A 23679-nucleotide genomic window follows, 5' to 3' on the forward strand; every position below is an offset into this window, starting at 1 on the left:
TGCTGGTCCTGAGAAGTGCTGATCTTGTGACTGAAGACGATAACCTGTTTTCTTAAAATAGGTGCCGTTGTTTGACCTAATCTTTTTGGGGAAACCATGTCGGGATATTAGATCATTCACAAAACATTTAATTACTGAATTGGCACCCTCCTTTGAGGTTGGGGTTGCTTCCGCCAACCACTGCAATTGTCAATCTAAATCATTACATACCTTTATCCTTGTACCGGATTGATCATATCGATTAAATAAAACCTCAACACGCTCAAACTTGACCCAATCCAAACTCACCTCCCCCCTCTGTCCCTCTCACAGGGACAGTGTTAGTCGTAGTAATAGTAATAGTAGTAGTAGTATTAGTAGTTTCAGAAACATCCAAGAAAAAGAAAAGACAGCTGATAGTCAAGTGCAGCAAGAACAGAGGCGGAGGACAGGTCATGTTTGAGGTCACTGTTCGCTTTTGCAATAGTACTTTGATATTTTACAACACCTAGTGAATTATTGTGGCCTCAATAATTCACTAAATAGTTGTATTTAATTTAGTCTATCTATGACAATGCACAGAAACATTAAGTTCAGAAACAGATATGTTCTGTACCAGATTATATCTAAATAGCTACTTTCCATCTGTAGTCCCTGGCTACCTAAATTAAAGGGATCCAAAAATCAAGCAATACAATTATGACACTAATTAATCATAATAAATATATACATTCATAATAATCAATAATTAATCAAAAAATAATCATACTGTAGCATGTAATCAAATTAAGAAAAGTCACCAAATGCCCCTTCATGGACACATACTTAATATACAATACAACCACACCTTATTTACATCATCACACAAAGACAATACATGCTCTTGTTCACATCTGTCATCATTCGTAACAACAACCAAGATTTTAACAGCCATACCTCACAATTTATAACAAAAATGCTCTCATGGATAAATATAATACTCATTAAATTGATGTGTCTACATAATGCCCCTTTTAGTGACCGTGTGAGCAGCCTTGATTGCTCCAAAGCCACTTTTTAACTTCAAATTTTCTATTCCTTTTGTTATAACGTGGAGAAGGCTAATTGGTCTGTACATGTTCTGGTCTTCTTTATTTCCTGCTTTATGGATTTAATCATAGTAGCAGTTTGTCGACGTGGTAGGGAAAGTGTTTTCCGTTATTAATTCATTCATCAATCGTTGTTATACGAGCAATAATACAATCCTTATATGTTTTTAGGAAGATAGTGTCCAACCAATATATATATATCTCTAGATCGTGAGTCTGATAATGCAGTGAAGATTTTGTTTAACTTTGTTTCATTTGTTAATTCTACAATTAGTCCATCCTGAATAACTGACAATTATTTGCACTGATTTTGAGGGATTTTTTATTCAGGGTTTGTACAGACTGGATGAAATGTTCATTAAAATTATTACTTATGTCCAGTCCAGACTGTCTGCGATAGTAGCGCCATTGATATTTAATGTTATAGTGTTGTTTCTTGTTTGCTCTCTTTCCGTAAGTTTGTATCTGGTTTTCCATAACTGTTCTAATGTTCTCTTTTGCAGCTTTGATTAATTCTAAGTGAAAGTCAGCCTTAGACTTCCGCATAAACATTGTAACTTTGTTCCTCCAAACTTTTAAAATCATACGATCTGTATTTAGACCTGTTTTAATTTCTCTTATGAGAGCTGAGTCCCGATGTCTTATTAGAATCCAAATTGTTTTATTAATCCAATGGTATTTTTATTTTAGCACTCTTCTTTCTGGTTTTGTATTCGTGTATTTACAGATGTTCTCTTTGATTTTTGTCATCCAATTGTAATTCTAGTAGGGCTGCTTATCCTTTGTATCATTGTAGAAGCCGTTTATAATATCCTTAAGTTTCTTTCTACGCGTCTTATTTAACCAGTCCAGATTAACGTCCCACATGACGTTACTTCTTTCATACTATGCTGTTTGAGGATGTCTGAAAATGAATCAAGAAAAATGTCTTTATCTGTGGTCGGTCGGTATACTACAATTACCTTGAAATACATTTCTGAGGAAAATGTGATTTTAATTTCAACATACTCAAATTGATCTACTTTTAATGTTTTCCCTTTCATAAATCATAATTCCTCCCCCCTTTGTCACTCGATCTGTCTTTTCTGTAATCTTGTCCCCCGGGACATTAATTAGAACGAAAGGTGTTGTGGGTTTTAACCATGTCTCTGATAGACAAGGTAATCCGGATTAGAGTCTGACAGTAACTGCTGTATTTGTCCAGTATGTTTCCTGTGGTAGAAAGTTTAATAATGCGGACACGTTTGTTACTGAATACTTTCTAAAGACTTCTGTCTCTCTGCGACTTTGTGTATGTAATAAGCAACTATAATTTTTTTTTTGCTTAAATTTTATTTTAGCTCAGCTGTTGTGTAGCTGCTAGCTCCTTGTAGCCTCCAGCAGGAATGTCCAAATTGCAACCAATAGCTTTGTTTTTAACAGACAACCAAAATAATTAAAAATGTGGTATTAGCGTATCGGTTCAATCAGCGGCAACTACGCCCTGTTTTATCATTTGACCTAAATTTTTGGTTTCGTAGGCAGGACAGAGGGAACAATGTGGGTCATTAGTTGTCCATCTTATACCATTCTAATTGTTGTAAGGATAGTTCACATGAGCGGCCATACCTTGAGTCCCACCATATATAAGAGTCAAAAGGCTCCTATTATGAGTCGTCTAATTGGTGATCATACACTTTGGCGGTTTGGGTGGCAGGGCACACGGACGCACCTCAGTCAGCCAGTGCTAGGACAGTTGGAGCAGTCCCCGTCCTCCATTCGTTCCTGGGAGGCGTCCCCAGTAGTTGTCAGCTAATGTCGTGCTGTCAGGCAACATCAGGAAGTTCCTTCTGTGCGGTATTGAATTGTCAGGGCACAGTTCGTAAGCAGGTCATTACAAGGTGTGTGCAGGTTGACCACAAAGGAATGCTTCAAAGATTGTGTTGAACATTGTCCGTTGACACTTATGTCCAGCAGGGGTCTGTTTGTATCCTGCTGTTCGTCCTGCTGTCACACCTGTATTTTTTGTGAGCATGTTCTGGCTACAACTTTGGAGCTTGTCTTGTTCAGAGAAGTTGGCAGTCCCCCTGCTGCATATCCTTTCCACCCTCGCTTGACGTAGCACAACCGTGGCTACCACCCAAGTCCGTCTGTATGGTTTTACGTTTTGTTGAGGTTTTTTTTTTTTTTTTTTTCCTCCAGAATTTGGAACTCAAAACATGTACACCCATCGTTTTCATATCCTCTCGGTTAGTTCAATTTTGCATACCACGTTTTAAAGTTACAGTCTTAACTATCCCATTAAATGCTAATCAATAACCTTAATTCAAAGATTATACGTACTACTTCATGTGTATTTAAGTACCCTTTTAATTCACTTAAAGATTATCTATAAATTAATTTAAACTATCATTTGTCTATCAGTAGGCGCGAGCAAGCTGTCATGCTTGCACTGTCACGCTGTGCGTGATATTCTCCAAAACAAAAGAATGTTTTTATTCACGTTTCTCCTTATCTTTTCTTTCACACTAGTCACAACTTGCACACACACACATTGTTTTGTGCCAGCTGTCCTGATATCGCAGCACAAACACCTCACAAGGCCACCTCCCAGATGTATGGTGGAATGCAATGTCTAATTAAAAATATAAATTACTCCAAACTAAAAATGTCAGACTGCACTTTAAAGTTACTTTTATTAAATAAATTTCCAAACTAACCACCACCACAGCAGACATCTTCCTCAATCCTATCCCAATACTCCCATAAATTAGAAAGGTGTTTCACAACAGTGGTTAAGTAGTTATTTTAAGTAATAGATCTCAATATGTAGAAATTAATAAGACTAAATTTGCCCTAATGTGTGAATGTTGTCTGTCTATCTATCTGTGTTGGCCCTGTGATGAGGTGGCGACCTGTCCAGGGTGCAAAGTCAAATTGTGAAACAAAAATTAAAGTTGAATCAAGTGGAAATTGACAGAGTATATGAACTACCGTATTTTCCGCACCATAAGGCGCCCCGTGTTATTAGCCGCACGTTTAATGAACGGCATATTTCAAAACTTTGTTTACCTGTTAGCCGCCCCGTGCTATTAGCCGCACCTACGCTACGCTAAAGGGAATGTCAACAAAACAGTCAGATAGGTCAGTCAAACTTTATTAATATATTACAAACCAGCGTTCTAACAACTCTGTTCACTCCCAAAATGTAATGTGCAATCACAAAAATAGTAACACTCAAAATAGTGCAGAGCAATAGCAACATCAATAACTCAACGTTGCTCATACGTTAGTGTCACACAACACACAAAATAAACATTTAAAGCTCACTTTCTGAAGTTATTACTCATCTACAAATCCCTCGAATTATTCTTCTTCGGTGTGCTTCACTTGTTTTTTGACACCATCTGTGATGTGGACGCGCATGCAGTCGTAGATCAACAGGAACGGCGCTGCGTGAAAAAAGTCACACGGTGTCTTCGCGTAAACGTCTATCAACCACTCGCTCATCTTTTCTTCATCCATCCGATCCCTTCGAGTTAGCTTTTATGATGACGCCGGCTGGAAAGTTCTCTTTTGGCAAGGTCTTCCTTTTGAATATCACCGTGGGTGGAAGTTTCTGGCCGTTAGCATGGCAAGCTACAACCACAGTAGGACGACTTCTCATTCCCTGTGGTGCGAATATTCACCGTACGTGCTCCCGTTGTATCCACAGTGCGGTTCACATGAATATCAAAAGCCAGTGGAACCTTGTACGCGTGTCTCTTAGTAGGAGACATTTTGTTGTCTTTACAGAAAAACAAATGAAATGAAATATCCGCGAGCTTCTTCTTCTCCGGGGGCGGGTGCTCATCTTGGCGGTTGCTTACAGTAGAAGAAGAAGCGCTTCCTCTTCTATGGGGGCGGTTGCTTACCGTAGAAGAAGAAGCGCTTCCTCTTTTACGGGGAAAAAAGATGGCGACTGTTTACCGTAGTTGCGAGACCTAAACCTTATGAAAATAAATATGAATATTAATCCATATATAAGGCGCACCGGGTTATTAGCCGCACTGTCTGCTTTTGACAAAAATTGTGGTTTTTAGGTGCGGCTTATGGTGCGGAAAATACGGTACATTCTTGAGAATAGTAATTGATCATTAATATGTTGGAAGCCGCATATTGAACATATTAAAGAAAAATATCCCCAAAAAAAGTGAGAGCCTTCTTGCAAACCACAGTGTCACACTGTTACAATCACCAGCACAGTTAAAAATAAATGCAACAGACAACTATTTTTCTCATCCAGAAGCACAGCTGTATCATATCAGAACCTTAATAATAAGAACAACATTTATCATTCACTCTTAGATGGACAAATAGTCAAGTTTAAGGAGGGTATTCTGGACTTCCCTGCTTAGGCTGCTGCCCCCGCGATCCAACCTCCGAGAGCGGAATAAGATAATTAAATGGATAGATCATTCACTCATATGTTTTCTGTACATAAAGTTTGTCTACTTTCTCACAAGCACACACATTTTAGACAATTTCCCAACTTTTACAGATAGCGGGGCTGTGAGAAAAAGCGTGAAGGGAGGTTGCGAGAGGGGGGGGGGAAGAAAAGGAAAGAGGAGAATTAAACCAGATAAGAAACCAGGTGCTACATAAAAGTTATTAAATTACGCATATATCTTAATGTACCAACATAAACTGACTCACTCAATACACACACATTTCAGCATTCATCATTATACACACACATTGTTAAATTACAATACCACCCCATGTCCGGGCAAATATAAACAACTAATGCACGCGTGCTTTTGTGGAATCGGCCGTCTCATATCACAAAAACCAGGTTCCATCATTGCTCATACAACGGCGATTAACCCGTTTCATTGGAGCAGCACCTGCGTTATCCTTCCTGACCAACACAGATAATCGGCCTAAGGCGCTGTAGAATCACCAGGAATCACCCACCAATCCTACAGTACATCGTGTCTGGTCAGTCCATATAGTTTCACCAAGGCTCTACCATACGGAGCCCTTAACTCTATCCATCTATACTGCAGCAAATTTCCAAATTCGTGACAACTTGGCTCAGTTGATCTCCTTTACCGGAGTCACTGAACGATCACCTTATATCAGGCTTTTTACCCGGCTGCAGTTTCCACATAGACAGATACGTAGGACCTTCATAGACGTCATACATTTGTATGGGCCAAATGTCACACCAGTTAGCCAACCTTGCCTTAAATTTCGCTGTGTCCAACTCCGGCTAACCTAATGTACTTGCAGAAAAAAGCATCCTCTGCCAACAACGACAGAGGATGAAGAGGTTAAAATAAATTTTTCGTTTCACATCGTCTATGCTTCAAAAACACTCCAAACCACCAAAATTCTATTAACAATCCCCTTATAGCTAAAAACAAGAAATCACAAGTTTTCAACAAACACACAGACAAATGATCACATATAAAACAACTCAATCCAACCATAATTTACCCCATTCCAGGTTGTTTTTGGAGAACCTGACTAAACCTATCTTTTATAAAAAAATAGATTCAGCAATTAGTCTTATCGATCCGGCTCTCTCCAGGCAGAAAATGTTTACACTTTAAAGCAAACTGCTTACCTTGTGATGCGCGCGTGCAACACTCTGTCTGCCTGACAGAAATAGCGGGAGCGGCTGTCGACCTGTAGCTTCTAAACCATCCTGTTCGTGATGCCAATTTGTGTAGTGGATTGTCCGAAGCTTAAGCAGGCAACAAAAGTAGTTTAGTACAACAAATTTATTTACCCAGTATCAGAAGTGCAGACAGACCACATGTTACTCCGGAGCAAACAAGACACACACAAGCCAAAATCACTGTCGAGTTCCGGTCTTCTGCCATTTTTTATATGTCTCTTGTGCGTCATTGTTTTTTATCTAGTGCGTCATGATTGTTTTGTTTTGGTTTTGTCTGTTCCAAAACAACCTTGTATCTCTTAGTCATATTTGGAAATTCTAAACATTCTGTAGGGAGGTTGGCATAACTCCATATTCACCTTTGTCCCACAACTGGTCCATTCAATGGCACGAAATAGAAGAGAATTGAAAATGAGCGGACATTCTTAAAAGACAAGAAATATAGGTCAAAAGGTCAGAAATTCTACGACAGTGGAACAGGAGTTAGTGCATGTGCCTCACAATACGAAGGTCCTGATTTATAATCCGTATTTTTCGGATTATAAATCGCTCCGGAGTATAAATCGCACCGGCCGAAAATGCATAACAAAGAAGGAAAAAAACATACCGTATTTTTCGGACTATAAGTCAACGTTTTTTTCATAGTTTGGCCGTGGGTGTGACGTATACTCCGGAGCGACTTATGTGTGAAATTATTAAAACATTACCGTAAAATATCAAATAATACTATTTATCTCATTCGCATGAGCGACGAAGAAAATGTCTGCAATCGTCACACACACGCCAACCAATAAGAATTCGGCGGGGGCGGGTCTTGGCAGAAGTGCATTGTGGGTCCTGGGATGCTAACTGCTATATGCTATACGCTACTGCCGGAGCTATTAAAATGGATCACATCAACATTGGCGGTAACTTATAAAAACTGAGAAGGACTGAACTAAAATGGCACCGAAAAGGAAATCATATACTGCAGATTACAAGCTGGATGTAGTGAAATATGCTGCAGGAACAGCAATCGAGCAGCAGAAAGAAAGGACGCTAGCGGGGCGCATTCCAGAGGCGACACAGAGGAAGAAGATTTCATCGGATTTAGCGATCGGGAGTGACAGAGTGTTTGGTAAACGTATAGCACAGACCTGGGCATTCTGCGGCCCGCGGGCCGCATCCGTCCCTTTGTGCGTCCCTGTCCTGTCCCTGCGTGAGGCCAATTATAAATGACAAAATACATTTAAAAAAGTATATATGTCGAGTGTGCAATACAACGGTGCTGCTTTTGTTTTGAAAATCGTTATTTGTATTACTTCCGTGTGGACGTATGCGTGTGCGTGATTGTGAGTGAATGTGAACAGCTGCAATCATTAATTACAAAATAAAGTTGAAAAAACATCTATGTCGTGCGCGCAATACAACTGTGCTGCTTTTATTTTGAAAAGTATTATTTATGGGCGTGTGTCCGTGTGTAACCTGCGAGTGAAGGTGCACATGCAGCGACAAGTGATGCACGGTTTACACCCGAGACGCTAAAAAGAGAAAAGTTGATGAAGAATGGCGTGTTTCCAACAAGACATGGACTGCAAAGCAACGTTCCCTCGAAGGTGCGTGCCTGCGCAATTGCGCACTGCTCAAGCGTCTGCTGCGCGCAGCAAATATATGACGCGCACCAAATCAAATCCCATCTGAATTCTAAACAAAATAAACATATTTATTCTATGTAATTTTGCAATGCAACTTTGAGTGACAGTGACAACAAGCGGCCCTAACGGTGTTCGTCAACACCGTTCAATTGAACACCGTTCAATTATTGTAACGTCTATCGATATGCTTCGAGGACAGGAATTATATCGATCACTTTATTGAGCAAAACTGTTTATATTCGGACATAACCACACCAAAAACATGAGTAAAACAATTCTATCTCGAAAAACTAGTCATTTTCTGCCGTACAAACCAGGCCAAAACCAACTTGTCATCTGTCACCAACACGCATAGCACTAAACCACTGCTGCGTTTAAGGCCACACAAAAAGTCGGACAACTCAAACACCACACAAAAGTTACACTATGACTCCTCAGTCATACGTGTGCTTATTTTACTGTCATTTATTATTAATGTTAATTTATTTATATTAGTCATGGAATGCTGTTACACACACTATGTTGAAGTATTACTATTATTATTAATTATTATTATTATTATTATTATTATTTATCTTACGGTATACATCAAAAATAATATTGAGCAAAATTTAATTGAAATATTGTCGATGTGGCCCTCCAGCAGTGCTCGGGTTGCTCATGCGGCCCCCGGTAAAAATTAATTGCCCACCCCTGGTATAGCATGTTCTATATGTTATAGTTATTTGAATGACTCTTGCCATGATGTGTTGCGTTAACATACCAGGCACATTATCAGTTGGTTATTTGTGCGTCATATGGCGTACACTTATTCAGCCTGTTGTTCACTATTCTTTATTTATTTTATATTGCCTTTCAAATGTCTATTCTTGGTGTTGGATTTTATCAAATAAATTCTCCCAAAAAATGCGACTTATACTCCAGTGCGACGTATATATGTTTTTTTCCTTCTTTATTGTGCATTTTCGGCCAGTGCGACGTATACTCCGGAGCGACTTATAGTCCGAAAAATACGGTATGTAAGTCGCACTAGAGTATAAGTCGCATTTTTTGGGGAAATTTATTTGATAAAATCTTACACCAAGAATAGACATTTGAAAGGCAATTTTCAAGCACCCATTTGTGAATTCGTTCCTCGAGCTGTGGCCACCTAGCTTTTAGCCCGCGATTAGCTTTTTTTGTTTTATTCATTTCAGTAAGAGTAGCCTCCGCTTTTCGCCAGTCCCTTACAAGTTTCTCGCTTACTCCAAACTTTCTTTCTGCTGCTCGATTGCAGTTTTCTGCTGCATATTTCACTACTTCCAGCTTGTAACCTGCAGTATATGATTTCCTTTTCGGTGCCATTTTAGTTCAGCCCTTCTCAGTTTTTATGAGTTACCGCCAATGTTGAAATGATACATTTTCATAGGTACGGAAGTAGTAGCAGGTAGCATCTTTTTTTTCACAATGCACTTCTGCCATGACCCGCCCCCGCCAAATTTTTATTGGTTGACGTGTGTGTGACGATTGCTTATATACGCCTAGTCTCTTACGTGAATGAGATAAATAATAATATTTTATATTTTACGGTATTGTGTTAATAATTTCACACATAAATCGCTCCAGAGTATAAATCGCACCCCCAAACTATGAAAAAAACTGTGATTTATAATCCGAAAATTACGGTAGTCCTGAGTTCAATCCTGGGCTCAGGATCTTTCTGTGTGGAGTTTGCATGTTCTCCCCGTGACTGCGTGGGTTCCCTCCGGGTACTCCGGCTTCCTCCCACCGCTAAAAACATGCACCTAGGGATAGGTTGATTGGCAACACTAAATTGGCCCTAGTGTGTGAATATGAGTGTGAATGTTGTTTTTTCTATCTGTGTTGGCCCTGCGATGAGGTGGCGACTTGTCCAGGGTGTACCCCGCCTTCCGCTCAAATGCAGCTGAGATAGGCTCCAGCACCTCCTGCAACCCCGAAAGGGACAAGCGGTAGAAAATGGATATATATATATATATACAGTGGGGCAAAAAAGTATTTAGTCAGCCACCCATTGATTGTCAATGGGTGGCTGACTAAATACTTTTTTGCCCCACTGTATATATTCGACCACACACTTTTCATTTAAATAAATCTTAAAGGGCTACAGTAAAAAACTATATTTAAAACAATAAAAGCTTAGTAATTAAAACAAACAATAAACACATAAGTTTTTATATAGTGGCTTTTCTAACAGTTTATTTGTTTTAGTTTTTAACAACTTGGTCAAAAGATTTCAGTACTTTGTGAGCACATTGAACAATACCGTGATATTTTTGGTCACAATAACCGTGATATGAAATTTTCAATATGTTACATCCATATACCCTCATCTGGGTTCGAATCTCCGTACGGACATGTCTGTGCAGAGTTTGCAGGTTCTCCCCATGCGTGTAAGGGTTTTCTCTGGGTATACCACATTCCAAAAATATGTGTGTTAAGTTAATTGAAGACTCTAAATTTCCCATGGGTATGAATGTGGATGTGAATAGTTATTTGTCTATATGTGCCCTGTGATTGGAGGGCGACCAGTCTAGGATGTGCACGCCTCTCGCCACAAATCAGCTGGGATAGACTCCATCTTATCTGCGACTATAATGAGGATAAATGGTATAGAAAATGGCTGCATTGAAAAATATGAAATACCAGCTGCAAGTTGTAAATACTGTAGGAGCTACATTACCATGTATTGACAATATGTTTGTTATTGACAAAACAGGAGGTCGTTGTTATCCTCAGTGGCTCACATATTGACATTCATAATTGCAAGCAGCAGGTGGCAGCAGTGCTGTTTCTCCTAAAGAAAAACATGTTGGAAAATAAAGATAGCAGTGATTTGAATACCATGTAAATCACCATGTCCAGCATGTTGTGGCATTCTTAGTAACCGTTTCTTAACTCAAAATATTTATTGATATCCTATTGCTTTGATAGTCATGCTTTGGGATGTTTGCGTCATTCAGTGTTGACAAGAGTTTATTAATAGCATGTGCATGACGTTTGCGCTGCCAGACATGTTGACATACAGTACACAAGACACTTGAGAACTGAACAACCTGACATTATCATTTTATTGTCAAACACTTAGAATAGAGGAGCAATATAACTTGGTTGGAGCAAATTATTTTGATATTCAGTAGCACAGACTAAATAAATATTTGTTTTCTTAATTTTTGTCTGCTTAGGTGGAAAACAACTAACTTACTGAATTTTTTAAACAACATGATATATGTGTAAGCAATGTACATTTTATGAAGGTGAAAAGGTCATTTAGATATTTTCTTTGTTTTTGAGTCAGTTTTCCACGAAAAATGTCCTCCAAATTATTTACTTGTTTTCGTACACCATCTTGGTTATCATACTAGCAAACATTGCGCATAACAAACTAGTGTGTTTGCTAGCGAATCATTCCACGTAATGTAGTCAACATGTTGATTATTTTATTTTTTTATTTTTTATTGGGTATGACTGCAAAATAATCCACTATGGAACCAAAAAAGTTGCAAGTTCCAGCACTTTGATAAATAATTAAATAAATATTTCAAAGTACCCTATTCCCCTCCTCCCTTTCTGCTCATCTACTAAATCCTTTCAGCAAAAATATGGCAATATCGCGAAATGATCAAGTATGACACATAGAATGGATCTGCTATTCCCGTTTAAATAAAAAAAAAAGATTTCAGTAGGCCTTTAACATCAGCTATGTCCAAACTTTTTCCATTGACGGCCGCACACTTAAGATTAAGATTAAAGTACCAATGATTGTCACAGACACACTAGATGTGGTGAAATTTGTCCTCTGCATTTGACCCATCCCCTTGGGGAGCAGTGGGCAAAAACATTCAATCAAGGGCCATTTTGATATTCTACATGTTCAAAACTCATACAATATTAGTTATTTTTTTAAATTTTAAAATAAAAAATACACCCTGCATGTCAGCTTTGACATTACAACATTTTCTCCTTACAATACACATGTTTGCTCATTTATTACAGTTTTATTTTTTTACTAAGACCATTTTTAGAATTAGCGGCACTTTGGACATCCCTGATATATGCATTGCATTCATTGTAGTATTTCATATTGTTTTCTGCATGTAAATCATTATTTTTTCTCTAAAATGTGTATTGTTTCTGGAACGGATTTACTAGATTTGCTTTCATTTTTATGGTGAAAAATTGCTTTGGTTTTCATATTCTGTTTTTGTTTGACCTTCTTGGAACGGATTACTCGTGAAAATGGAGGTCCCAGTGTAGTACAATTGTGCAAGCGTCCATTTGACACTATGTTCACAGTTACTTGTTTACGGATCTTATTGTAGCCCTTCTTTAAGCCAGTCACATGCACCCTGTTTATGTCTTAGTTCACCAAGTCTAAATGTTGGTGGCTTATATTGGGACATGTGACACGTGGTGCTTTGGGTAGGTGGGGGTGATTTCTCTGAAAAGCTTCCTGGCCATCAAGCAGGCAGGAATGTGTGCTTTGGTTGGTTGGATCAAATGTCAGCAGCTGTAAGGGTGTATAAAGGACAGGGCTGTGAGTTCTCAGCTAGTGTGCACATAGTCTGACATGACATCATAAGAAGAAAGACTAAGAAAAGTAGAGCAGATTCTGTTATTTTGTTAAAAAAAAAAAACTGACAAGGACAATAAGTTTGAATATTAACTGATAGCTGCTGAAAAACAACCTTCCTTCATGGATCTTCAGAGGACAGGGTCGCTGGTTCGCCCTCCGAGCCCCATGGACAGCCTGGAGAAGCAGCTCAGCTGTCCAATTTGCCTGGACATGTTCACCAAACCAGTCGTTATCCTGCCCTGCCAACACAACTTGTGCCGTAGCTGTGCCAGCGACCTCTATGACTCGCGCAACCCGTACCGTTTCTCTGGTGGCGTTTTCCGCTGTCCTACATGCAGGTTTGAGGTGGTGCTCGACCGCCATGGCGTCCATGGGCTTCAGCGGAACCTGTTGGTCGAGAATATCATCGACATCTACAAGCAGCAACAGGAAGTGAGTGGAAATGGAAGAGAAACAGAAACCTCCTTGAAGCCTAAAGAGTCGAAGGAGCCGATGTGTCAGGAACATGAAGACGAGAGAATTAACATCTATTGTGCGACCTGCCAGACCCCCACTTGTTCCATGTGCAAAGTGTTTGGGCAGCATAAAGACTGTGAGGTGGCACCTTTAGAAAGTGTTTATCAGACCCAAAAGGGTGAACTGAGCAACGGCATAGACACTCTGGTGTCCAGCAATGCACGTCTACAATCTCTACTTATCCAGATGGAAGATGCTTGCCGCGCTGTACAGGAAAATGCACAGCGTGCTAAACAAGGCTTAGCTGAGCGCTTCGACCTGTTGTACGCTGTCCTGGAAGAGCGAAAAACCATACTGCTAGAGCAGATTGGCAAGGAGCAGGATGAAAAGGTGGCTGCATTACGGGCTTTGGCTCAGCGTTACGGCGAACGACTTCAAGCTAGCTCCGATCTGACAGACTCAGCCGTGAGGGCGTTAGAGCAAAATGGGGCTGCCGAGTTCCTGTTGGCATCTAAGGGCCTCATTACGCAGACCAAAGACGCAGCCAAAAGCTCAATGGGCGAAGAGCGACCAGAGCCAGGCTTTGAAAAGATGGATCACTTCACCCTGTCCACGGAGCACGTCGAAGCCATTCTAGCAAAGATTGACTTTGGGTCAGGTGATGATGAAGATGTGGATTTTGATGATGCTGATGAAGAGGAGGAATGATGGAAGTAATGGTGGACTTGATGAAAAGACTGATGTGCTTTTGAAGGTTTGGTGACAGAAGTTTAGCAAGGACCTGTGAATGTTAGTCAAGTCATGAGGGATGCAGTACTTTCAGTGCAATATTTCACAGCAACATAACTTTCCTTTTTATACTTTTCTACTTCTCAACCACTTGAATGTTGGCGTCAAGAGGAAAAATGTCAAGTTTAATATAAAGAATGTCTCAGATTGTGTTTTGCTTATTTTTATTGTATATTTATCTATGAATAAGGATGCATGCCATTAAAAATCTTTATTGTGAGCTCTACTCTTCAAACTACATTATAGGAAGTATTTTTTTTTTTTGGAGTGTCCATGTTGCTGCACTTACTTGGCTTTACACTGGATTTAAAAATAAAAGCATCGCTATGCCCTTTCGACTTTGCCTTTGCCGGGGAAGAGTGGAGTCTATTTTTAAGAGGTGAGAAGTTGAGGAGTGATAGCTGCCCTAGAATAGACTGCCAGAGAACCACAGGCCAGGTCCTGTTTCGCCCTCTAACAGCGCGGTCATCCGCGCAGACGTCTTCTGTCGCATGTTGCAGGCCAACATTTGAGTGTCACAGGGACGACGAAGAATGACTGCTGCAGTTGCTGCTGCTGGCATGTCAAGGGTCAAGCGAGAGTACAAAAATACATGTCTGCTTGGGGGCTGGGTTACAGAAAGCCCCTTCAGATGAACTAATTGGCTTCATTGGGGGTTTGCTCACTTGTCCGACATGCAGCTCATTCAGTGCCAGAAAACTGCTCCAACACCAGCTGTACTTTTTCAAGTGTTATACATTTCTACTTTTAACTAAGCAACGTCAACACTGTGCAACACCCACTGATAATATTTTAAGCACTAACTCCAAGACCGCAAACAAAGTTTTTACAAAGTAAAGTTGTCTGTCCTACACATTGTCGTACAAAAGTACAGCAGTAGTTTGAGAAGACAGGAAAGAAGTTTGGGGAAACAACTTCTCTCCCAGCTGTCTTTTTTCATCCAGTGTTATTGTTACTGCTGCTCGCTGAAGTGGACTGTTGATCCACATATAAACTGTTGCTAAGATATAAAACATGTTAATGTGCACGCTGCTGAAGCAGTAGTGCTGTGAGGCCCCATCCCACATATCTTATCTTCACAAACCACAGCGTGGCAGGCTGAAGAGAATTTATCTGGCAGCTTTTTAAAGTCTATAGTGGTCTGTGCTGGAAATACTGATCTACTGACAATGGCATTTCATATTTACCAAGCATGCTTTATCTACATGTATGCTTCATTAATATTTGCAAGTTGAATTCTCTCTGAAACTCTGCACAATCAGTGCACATATTTACCTACCTAATTTGGCAATTATTAACTTACAGGATAATGATTAGGTTGGCAAAATGACTATTATTGATTGCAAGTTCACCCCTAATAAATTATTTTAACTGAGCGAGACGTGATATCTATCAAAAGATAAAGGTTAAAACAATTTTTGTATTAGGTTGTGATAATTAATTTTTGATTCCAATTCAAAAGGTAACTTAGTGCTTGGTGGGAAAATCTTTGTTGGCAAAGTCAATAGTTTCTTGTACAGAAGTACCTCAATTTACGAGCTCAATTCGTTCTACAACGGAGCGTAACTTAAAACACAAATCTGCACCACCTATGGAATTTAATTAAAATCTATTTAATTGGTGCTTAGTCCACCTAAAACAGCACAATTTTACCATGTAATATGTATTTTAAAAAGATAAACTAACTTTTAGATGATATATATTGTTTGTAAAATAATAGATATTGTTTGTAAAATAATATAATAGAATTAACTACAAACAACTACAGTAGTTTTATGAAATAATGTAATAATAAGGGAGCTGACTAATGCAGGTTTCTCTGCTTCGGTATAGTGTAACAATAGGAACCATTATTGTTCTTTATTTTGCACACGTACATCGTTGACTGACACACCGACGATCAGAGTTAAAAACAAGCGATAAGTATGTCTGTGTACCAAAAAGGTAATTGTCTTATTGTCCAAAATACACTGAAATACCTCAAACACATCATCAGCAGCTTCTCCATATGCTCATGAATAGATATTAGCTGTTTCCTGTCTTTGGCTGCATGGCGCGGAGGCTGGCTTTTGTTTTTTGTGATGCAAACTGGCGGTGCTGCGGCCAGATTGACCACGGTAGCACGTTTTTAGTAGGTTTTCTTTCTCGGATTCTGTGAGTGCTGTCTGCTTCTTCTTCTCTGCGCTCTCCATCGCACTCACTTTCTCTGTTCTGGTGGTTGGAGGGCATGGTTAAAAAAAACAGCTTGTATCTCAAATTACTGGTAAGTTGCGTTACTCATACATTGGGTACCACTGTATTTTTGCCAAATTTCTGTGAGAATCCTGCGTGTGACTCAAACATTAAGGAGTGTGGCTATCCGGGACTAGTTGCAGTGTGCAACCACTTGGTTGCATCTGTGAGCAGATAGTCATCTATTTCTCCTTCAGACTTTTCGTGTCTTATCAGGTCGGTAGTGCATTCTGCACGCATTCTTCAATGCCGCATAAAGTGAAGGTTGAGGCACAAATACAGTGGTACCTACTATAAGTTGAGGCACAATTGTACCTCTCTTTTTGTTCATAATCGTTTCCAAAAGGTCTGATTAAAGACGAGGGCTGCGTCAGCACTCAATCCAGCGTCAGCCAGTCCCCACAGTTCAATCAACGCACGGCCACCAATCACGGCCCCCTGACCACTCCAACCTACAATTCCATCAACGCACGGCCACCAACCTAACAAAGCAATGCCAACTGCCGGTAGCACCACAGCAACCACCACCGGCCATCCGGCGTACAAACACTCGCGGCCGCCAAAACCGAAACAAAAGAGCGACCGACCCCGCAAACTGCAACAACGCATACCACCGAGGCCGCCAACCCACGACCTCAACACCATCTGCAGCCTAGCCAATCGAACCATCGGACATCCACCCGGGCCAACCAAACACCCCAACGCGCCGCCGACCAGCCCCATATAGCTGCAGACCGCGCAGAGTACCGCCACCGAGAGGCAAACAGCATGGAGCCGCCCCGGATAAGGAATTAAATTAGCTGCAAATCAGCGCACAGCATGCACCCAAGCCAATCCACCACCAGTCTGACTGCCCCCAAGCATGCCCGTAGATCCCACCTACATCCACTCCACTAACCCCTCTCATTAAAAAATTTAAAAAAAAAACAGGCCTGGTCGCCACCAGTGCCTAGCGCCACTAAACCCCGCAATCCATCCCTCAGGTCCAGGCCCCCCACCACCCACCAGGCATCCCATTCCGGTAAAAAGCCATAAGGCCCCAGCCCTGCGCCCACATGCCATGGCACCTCAGCAGACCCGCCTCTGCGATTAGCAATGCACACTGGGGTAGCGACACATATGCACAACAAACAAAACATGAGAAAAAAAAAGTTGGATATCAAAAGAAAGAAAATTTAAACAAATACGACATTGAAAAATAAATAGGTATACATAAATACATTAAAAAAAGAAAATACATACTGTACATATAACTCCACAGATAACTGCAAAGGCTTAACTGCCCACTTAACGGAAACTGTTTAAAAACACCAGTTGTTTACCAAGCAAGCGTCACCCGCAAGGACACCTTAAACGCAGAGTCATATATTGGACTCACAGAAAACACCTTTAAACCCCGTTATAACAGTCACACAGCATCATTCCATAGGCCCCAACTCAAGAACTTTACAGAGCTGAGATACATATGGACTCTTAAAGACAATAAAATTGATCACGCTATTACATGGCGAATTGTTGCATCCAGCTCACCATTAAACAGTGCAGCTAAAAGATGTAAACTGTCCCTGAAAGAAAATATGTTAATTGTATACCACCCTGCATGTCCACATTAAACAAACGCAACACACTGGTCTCATCATGCCGGCACATAAGCAAGGCACTACTGTGTAACAATGGCCACACCTCCATGTAATGTACCCTATATATATATGTAACAACCACAGACACTTCAATAACATCCCCTGAAGAGCAGGGAGACCTGCAAAACAGGCATGTAGGTAAGAAATAGCCTCTGTGTTTTTTTCTGACCTGAACGTATATTCCGCTCTACTCCGGTATTGAGCACTGTATAACGGATAAACCACAGTAACCTCGACTATACATATGCACATACCTACACCATCTCGTGCATACATATACAAACACATATACACATACGTTCATACGTACACACATATACAGTCGTGGTCAAAAGTTTACATTCACTTGTAAAGAACATAATGTCATGGCTGTCCTGAGTTTCAAATACTTTCTACAACTCTTATTTTTTTGTGATAGAGTGATTGGAGCACATACTTGTCGGTCACAAAAAACATTCATGAAGTTTGGTTCTTTTATGAATTTATTATGGGTCTACTGAAAATGTGACCAAATCTGCTGGGTCAAAAGTATACATACAGCAATGTAAATATTTGGTTACATGTCCCTCGGCAAGTTTCACTGCAATAAGGCGCTATTGGTAGCCATCCAAAACAGGCCCAGAGCATAATACTACCACCACCATGCTTGACAGTAGGTTTGGTGTTCCTGGGATTAAAGGCCTCACCTTTTCTCCGCCAAACATATGGCTGGGTATTGTGGCTAAACAGCTCAATTGTGTTTCATCTGACATCACATGGACAAAGATAAGACCTTCTGAAGGAAAGTTCTGTGTCAGATGGTGGTGATAGTATTATGCTCTGGGCCTGTTTTGCTGCCAATGGAACTGGTGCTTTACAAAGAGTAAATGGGACAATGAAAAAGGAGGATTACCTCCAAATTCTTCAGGACAACCTAATATCATCAGCCCGGAGGTTGAGTCTTGGGCGCAGTTGGGTGTTCCAACTGGACAATGACCCCAAACACACGTCAAAAGTGGCAAAGGAATGGCTAAATCAGGCTAGAATTAAGGTTTTAGAACGGCGTTCCCAAAGTGCTGACTTAAACGTGTGGATAATGCTGAAGAAACAATCCATGTCAGAAAACCAACAAATTTAGCTGAACTGCACCAATTGTGTCAAGAGGAGTGGTCAAAAATTCAACCAGAGCTTGCCAGAAGCTTGTGGGTGGCTACCAAAAGCGCCTTATTGCAGTGCAACTTGCCAAAGGACGTGTAAGCAAATATTAACATTGCTGTATGTCTACTTTTGACCCAGCAGATTTGATCACATTTTCAGTAGACCCAAAATAAATTCATAAAAGAACCAAATTTCATGAATGTTTTTTGTGACAAACATGCGCTCCAATCACTCTATCACAAAAAAAAAAAGAGTTGTAGAATGTATTGGAAACTCAAGACAGCCATGACATTATGTTCTTTACAAGTGCATGTAAACTTTTGACCACGACTGTACATACACACACACATATATATATATATATATATATATATATATATATATATATATATATATATATATATATATATATATATATATATATATATATATATATATATATATATATATATATATATATATATATATATATATATATATATATATATATATATATATATATATACAGTGGGGCAAAAAATTATTTAGTCAGCCACCCATTGATTGTCAATGGGTGGCTGACTAAATACTTTTTTGCCCCACTGTATGTATATATATATGTATATATATATATATATATATATATATATATATATATATATATATATATATATATATATATATATATACTGTACATACATAAATTATCCATCAAACACACATATACCTATATATACACATGCATGTACATTCACACACACATACACACACCCATATATAGATATATATAAATGCATACATACACATATATATCATTACATACATATATACAAACACATACACATATACACACACACACATGCATATATACAAACATACACACATATTTCACCATATATATGTATGTGTGTATGCATATATACAGTGGGGCAAAAAAGTATTTAGTCAGCCACCCATTGACAATCAATGGGTGGCTGACTAAATACTTTTTTGCCCCACTGTATATATATATATACGTGTGTGTGTGTGTGTGTGTGTGTGTGTGTGTGTGTGTGTGTGTGTGTGTGTGTGTGTGTATATATATATATATATATATATATATATATATATATATATATATATATATATATATATATATATATATATATATATATATATATATATAAAATCACACACACATATATAAATTAGAAATCAATAATTATAAGAAAAAAGGTAAAATAAATGAAAAAAGTATTGAAAAAATAAATAGATAAATATAATGATAAATACATTAAAAAAATAAATTAATACAATTAAAAAAACATTGAAGAAGTACTATCGCAGGGCAGTTGGGCAGCACTGCCGGCGCCCTAACGGGGGTGGCAAGCAGCCCCCCAACCCAGCACGAGACGTGCCCGCACGGCCGCACGCAGGGCGGCCCAAGCCAGACCCCTCCCCACCCCCCAAGTGAAGGAGGAAGCCCAGGGAGACCCAAAGCCAGAAAGGCACGGACCGGCCCCCGCCCGACATCGGCAAGGCCCCCAGCCCCCCGGCGCGGCCTCTCGCCCAACCACCCACGAGAGGGACAGGTGACTACTTAACCCAAGGCAACCGCCCCCAGCCCCACCTGTATCCCAACCCTCGTCCAGGCACGCCCATCCACCCCCAACCGCTAGAGCACCTATGGATCAGTTCGCCAGGCTGGAACCAGGAACCGCATCCCCATCCGACCTTGCGGCACTCTGCTCCCCCGGCACCCAGCACCACCCATCCACGGAGCGAAACCCCTAGGGGTAGAGCCACAGCCCTGGCCCCCATGGGAGTCAGGTCAGGAAATTAATTTGAGGTGCCCAAGGAAATCGGAATTCTGTCAGTTGGTGTTTTTATTCAGCTGACATTCTTTATAAAATGATATGATCTAATAAAATGTTTTTCTAAAGGTTTATACATTAATTATTTCTTGATTTCCTATTCATGAGAATAGTTTTCTTGGCGATGCCTAATGCGTTGATAAGGAGGTATGTTTTGTCTGTAGCAAAATCATTTGCGGAGAGATCAACCGACAGGCAGAGTGAGGGGGAGATGGGAATCGGAATCTCTAAGGCCAATGACAGAAGTTATTCTATACAAACCCATTCCATACATTATTTGACCAGTGTAATGTATTCTGTAAAGTGTCTTGAGCTGAATCAGCCGTAAATTTGGAATTTACGAAATTTCGAAAAGTTTTGGGACATATTTGTTTCCAGAATTCTGGGTCACAGCGTGTGTATACATCTTAGTGCCATTTGGAAGTAGGGAAACCTATTGTGTTATCTATTCTTGATAACAAAGCATATAATTTGGATAAAGTTTTGGTAGCAGTTATTTTGAAGAATTTAATTGTAGTGGGATTACTTTCTCATGTTGTTTTGTTGAATATTGTGCTGGTTACAGATTTGATTTGTATAAATTCTAGGAATTAGTTGGAATTTATTGCATACTGTCTTATTAAACCTTTAAAATATATACAACTGATTGACGAAGGTCCTGAGTAGTCCTGGGTTCAATCCCGGGCTCGGGATCTTTCTGTGTGCAGTTTGCATGTTCTCCCCGTGACTGCGTGGGTTCCCTCCGGGTACTCCGGCTTGACCTCCAAAAACATGCACCTGTGGGTAGGTTGATTGGCAACACTAAATTGGCCCTAGTGTGTGTATGTGTGAATGTTGTCTGTCTATCTGTGTTGGCCCTGCGATGAGGTGGCGACTTGTCCAGGGTGTACCCCACCTTCCGCCCGATTGTAGCTGAGATAGGCTCCAGCGCCCCCTGCAACCCCGAAGGGAATAAGCAGTGGAAAATGGATGGATGGATGTTTCCATTGATGATATCTCCAAGGCATCTGACTCCCCTATCATACCATGTTGGAAAGTTTAATGGTTTCTTGTTTAGCAGAAAATCAGGATTATTCTAAATAGGCATAATTTGGCAGGGAGTGAGCGAGGACCCAGTTTTTTTCAAAAATTCCCACAAAGCTGTTATGGTTGTGCGTATATTAATAATTTTAAAGCAGTTGTTTTCAAAGAATTTGACTAATAAAGGGAAAGTTAGAAATTGGGATCTCCTGGCTAAGTGATTGTTCAATATCTAACCATAAATTATATCTAATACGTTGGGATTGACCCATTTTAATATGCATTGTAGTTTATTCGCAAGTAAGTAATACAATTTGGGAGTTCTAGACCCCCATATTCTTTGGGTTTTTGTAATGTTTTAAGGCTGATTCGTGCTGGTTTACTTTTCCAAAGTAACTGATTGATGTGTGAGTCTAGTGATTTAAACCAAATTTGAGAAGGTTTGGTGGGAAGAGATAATTAACTCTAGGCAAAACCATAATTTTCACGGTAGAAACCCTTCCCGTGAGTGAGAGTGTCTTCCAAAGCGCCAGATCATCCTCAGTCGATTTTAAGATTGGGGAGTAATTCAAGCGATTCAGATCTGACAATGTGGAAGAAATATCGATTCCCAGGTATTTAATGTTCCCTTCGTGCAGTGGAATCGATGAGGTGCTCTGAAAAGTCAAAATTAATAGGTAACACAGTAGATTTGGACCAGTTGCTGGAGTAATCTGAAATAGAACTGAATTTATCAATGAGTGAAATTGTATCTTGAAGAAAATAATGTGGATTTTGTAGGAAAAGTAATACATCATCAGCATAAAAGCTGATTTAACGATGAACGGTTGCAGTATGGATGCCTTATATATTTGCATGCTGTCGAATTGCGGTTGCAAGAGGTTCAATAAATATGGCAAAAAGTGACGGAGAACGTGGACAACCTTGCCTAGTGCCCCTTATAAAATCAAACTTTGGTTACTTCTAACTAAAACAATATAGAACCCTGATCCATGCTTTAAATGAGTTTCCGAATCCAAATTTCTGTAGAGTAGCTCGAAGAAAATGCCAATTCACTCTTATCAAACGCTTTTTCAGCATCTAATGAAACAACAGCAGTTTTTACATTATGAATAACAGAATAGTCTATCAGATTGAGTAAACGGCAACCATTGTTGGACGATTGTCCCCCTTTGATGAAACTTGTTTGGTTAGGATGTACTATATATGGAGTGACTTTTTCTAATCTTTGAGCTAATACTTTGCAGATAATTTTAAGATCAACATTAATCAGGGAGATTGGCCAGTAACTGGATGGAAGTGCTGGGTCTTTATCAGGTTTTAGCAAGAGACTGAGTATAGCAGAGTTCATATTTGGAGGAAGGAATGAGTTTTCTTTAATCTCTAAAGCCATTTTTGTAAATATTGGAGCTAGCAGTGACCACATTATGTTGCTTTATTGTTTGGCATCTGTTGGAAGAGCATTATGAATTTCAGCTATTGAAATAGCAAGATCAAAATTTAATAATTGCCTTTTATATACATTTAGGTAAGTCTATATTATTAAGAAATGTCTCAATATCTGAAAGAGATGGGGTGTATATAAGTTTCTGTAAAAGTCTCTAAAGATGGAGTTAATTTCCTCAGGAACGTGC

At 39.7% G+C, this 23679-nt stretch overlaps 2 protein-coding genes across 2 annotated transcripts in view; both read left to right on the forward strand.

The window, feature by feature from the left end:
- cops8 (COP9 signalosome subunit 8) overlaps window positions 1-23679 on the forward strand; it is a 48776-nt gene that overhangs the window by 21823 nt on the left and 3274 nt on the right. The gene's annotated exons all lie outside the window — the stretch shown is intronic.
- trim63b (tripartite motif containing 63b) lies at window positions 12076-14509 on the forward strand. The gene has a single exon (XM_062067803.1). The coding sequence runs from the start codon at window positions 13060-13062 to the stop codon at window positions 14101-14103; it is 1044 nt and encodes a 347-aa protein (XP_061923787.1). The 5' UTR covers window positions 12076-13059; the 3' UTR covers window positions 14104-14509.

The sequence above is a fragment of the Entelurus aequoreus genome, linkage group LG13 (assembly GCF_033978785.1).
Source record: "Entelurus aequoreus isolate RoL-2023_Sb linkage group LG13, RoL_Eaeq_v1.1, whole genome shotgun sequence".
Lineage (NCBI taxonomy): Eukaryota > Metazoa > Chordata > Actinopteri > Syngnathiformes > Syngnathidae > Entelurus > Entelurus aequoreus.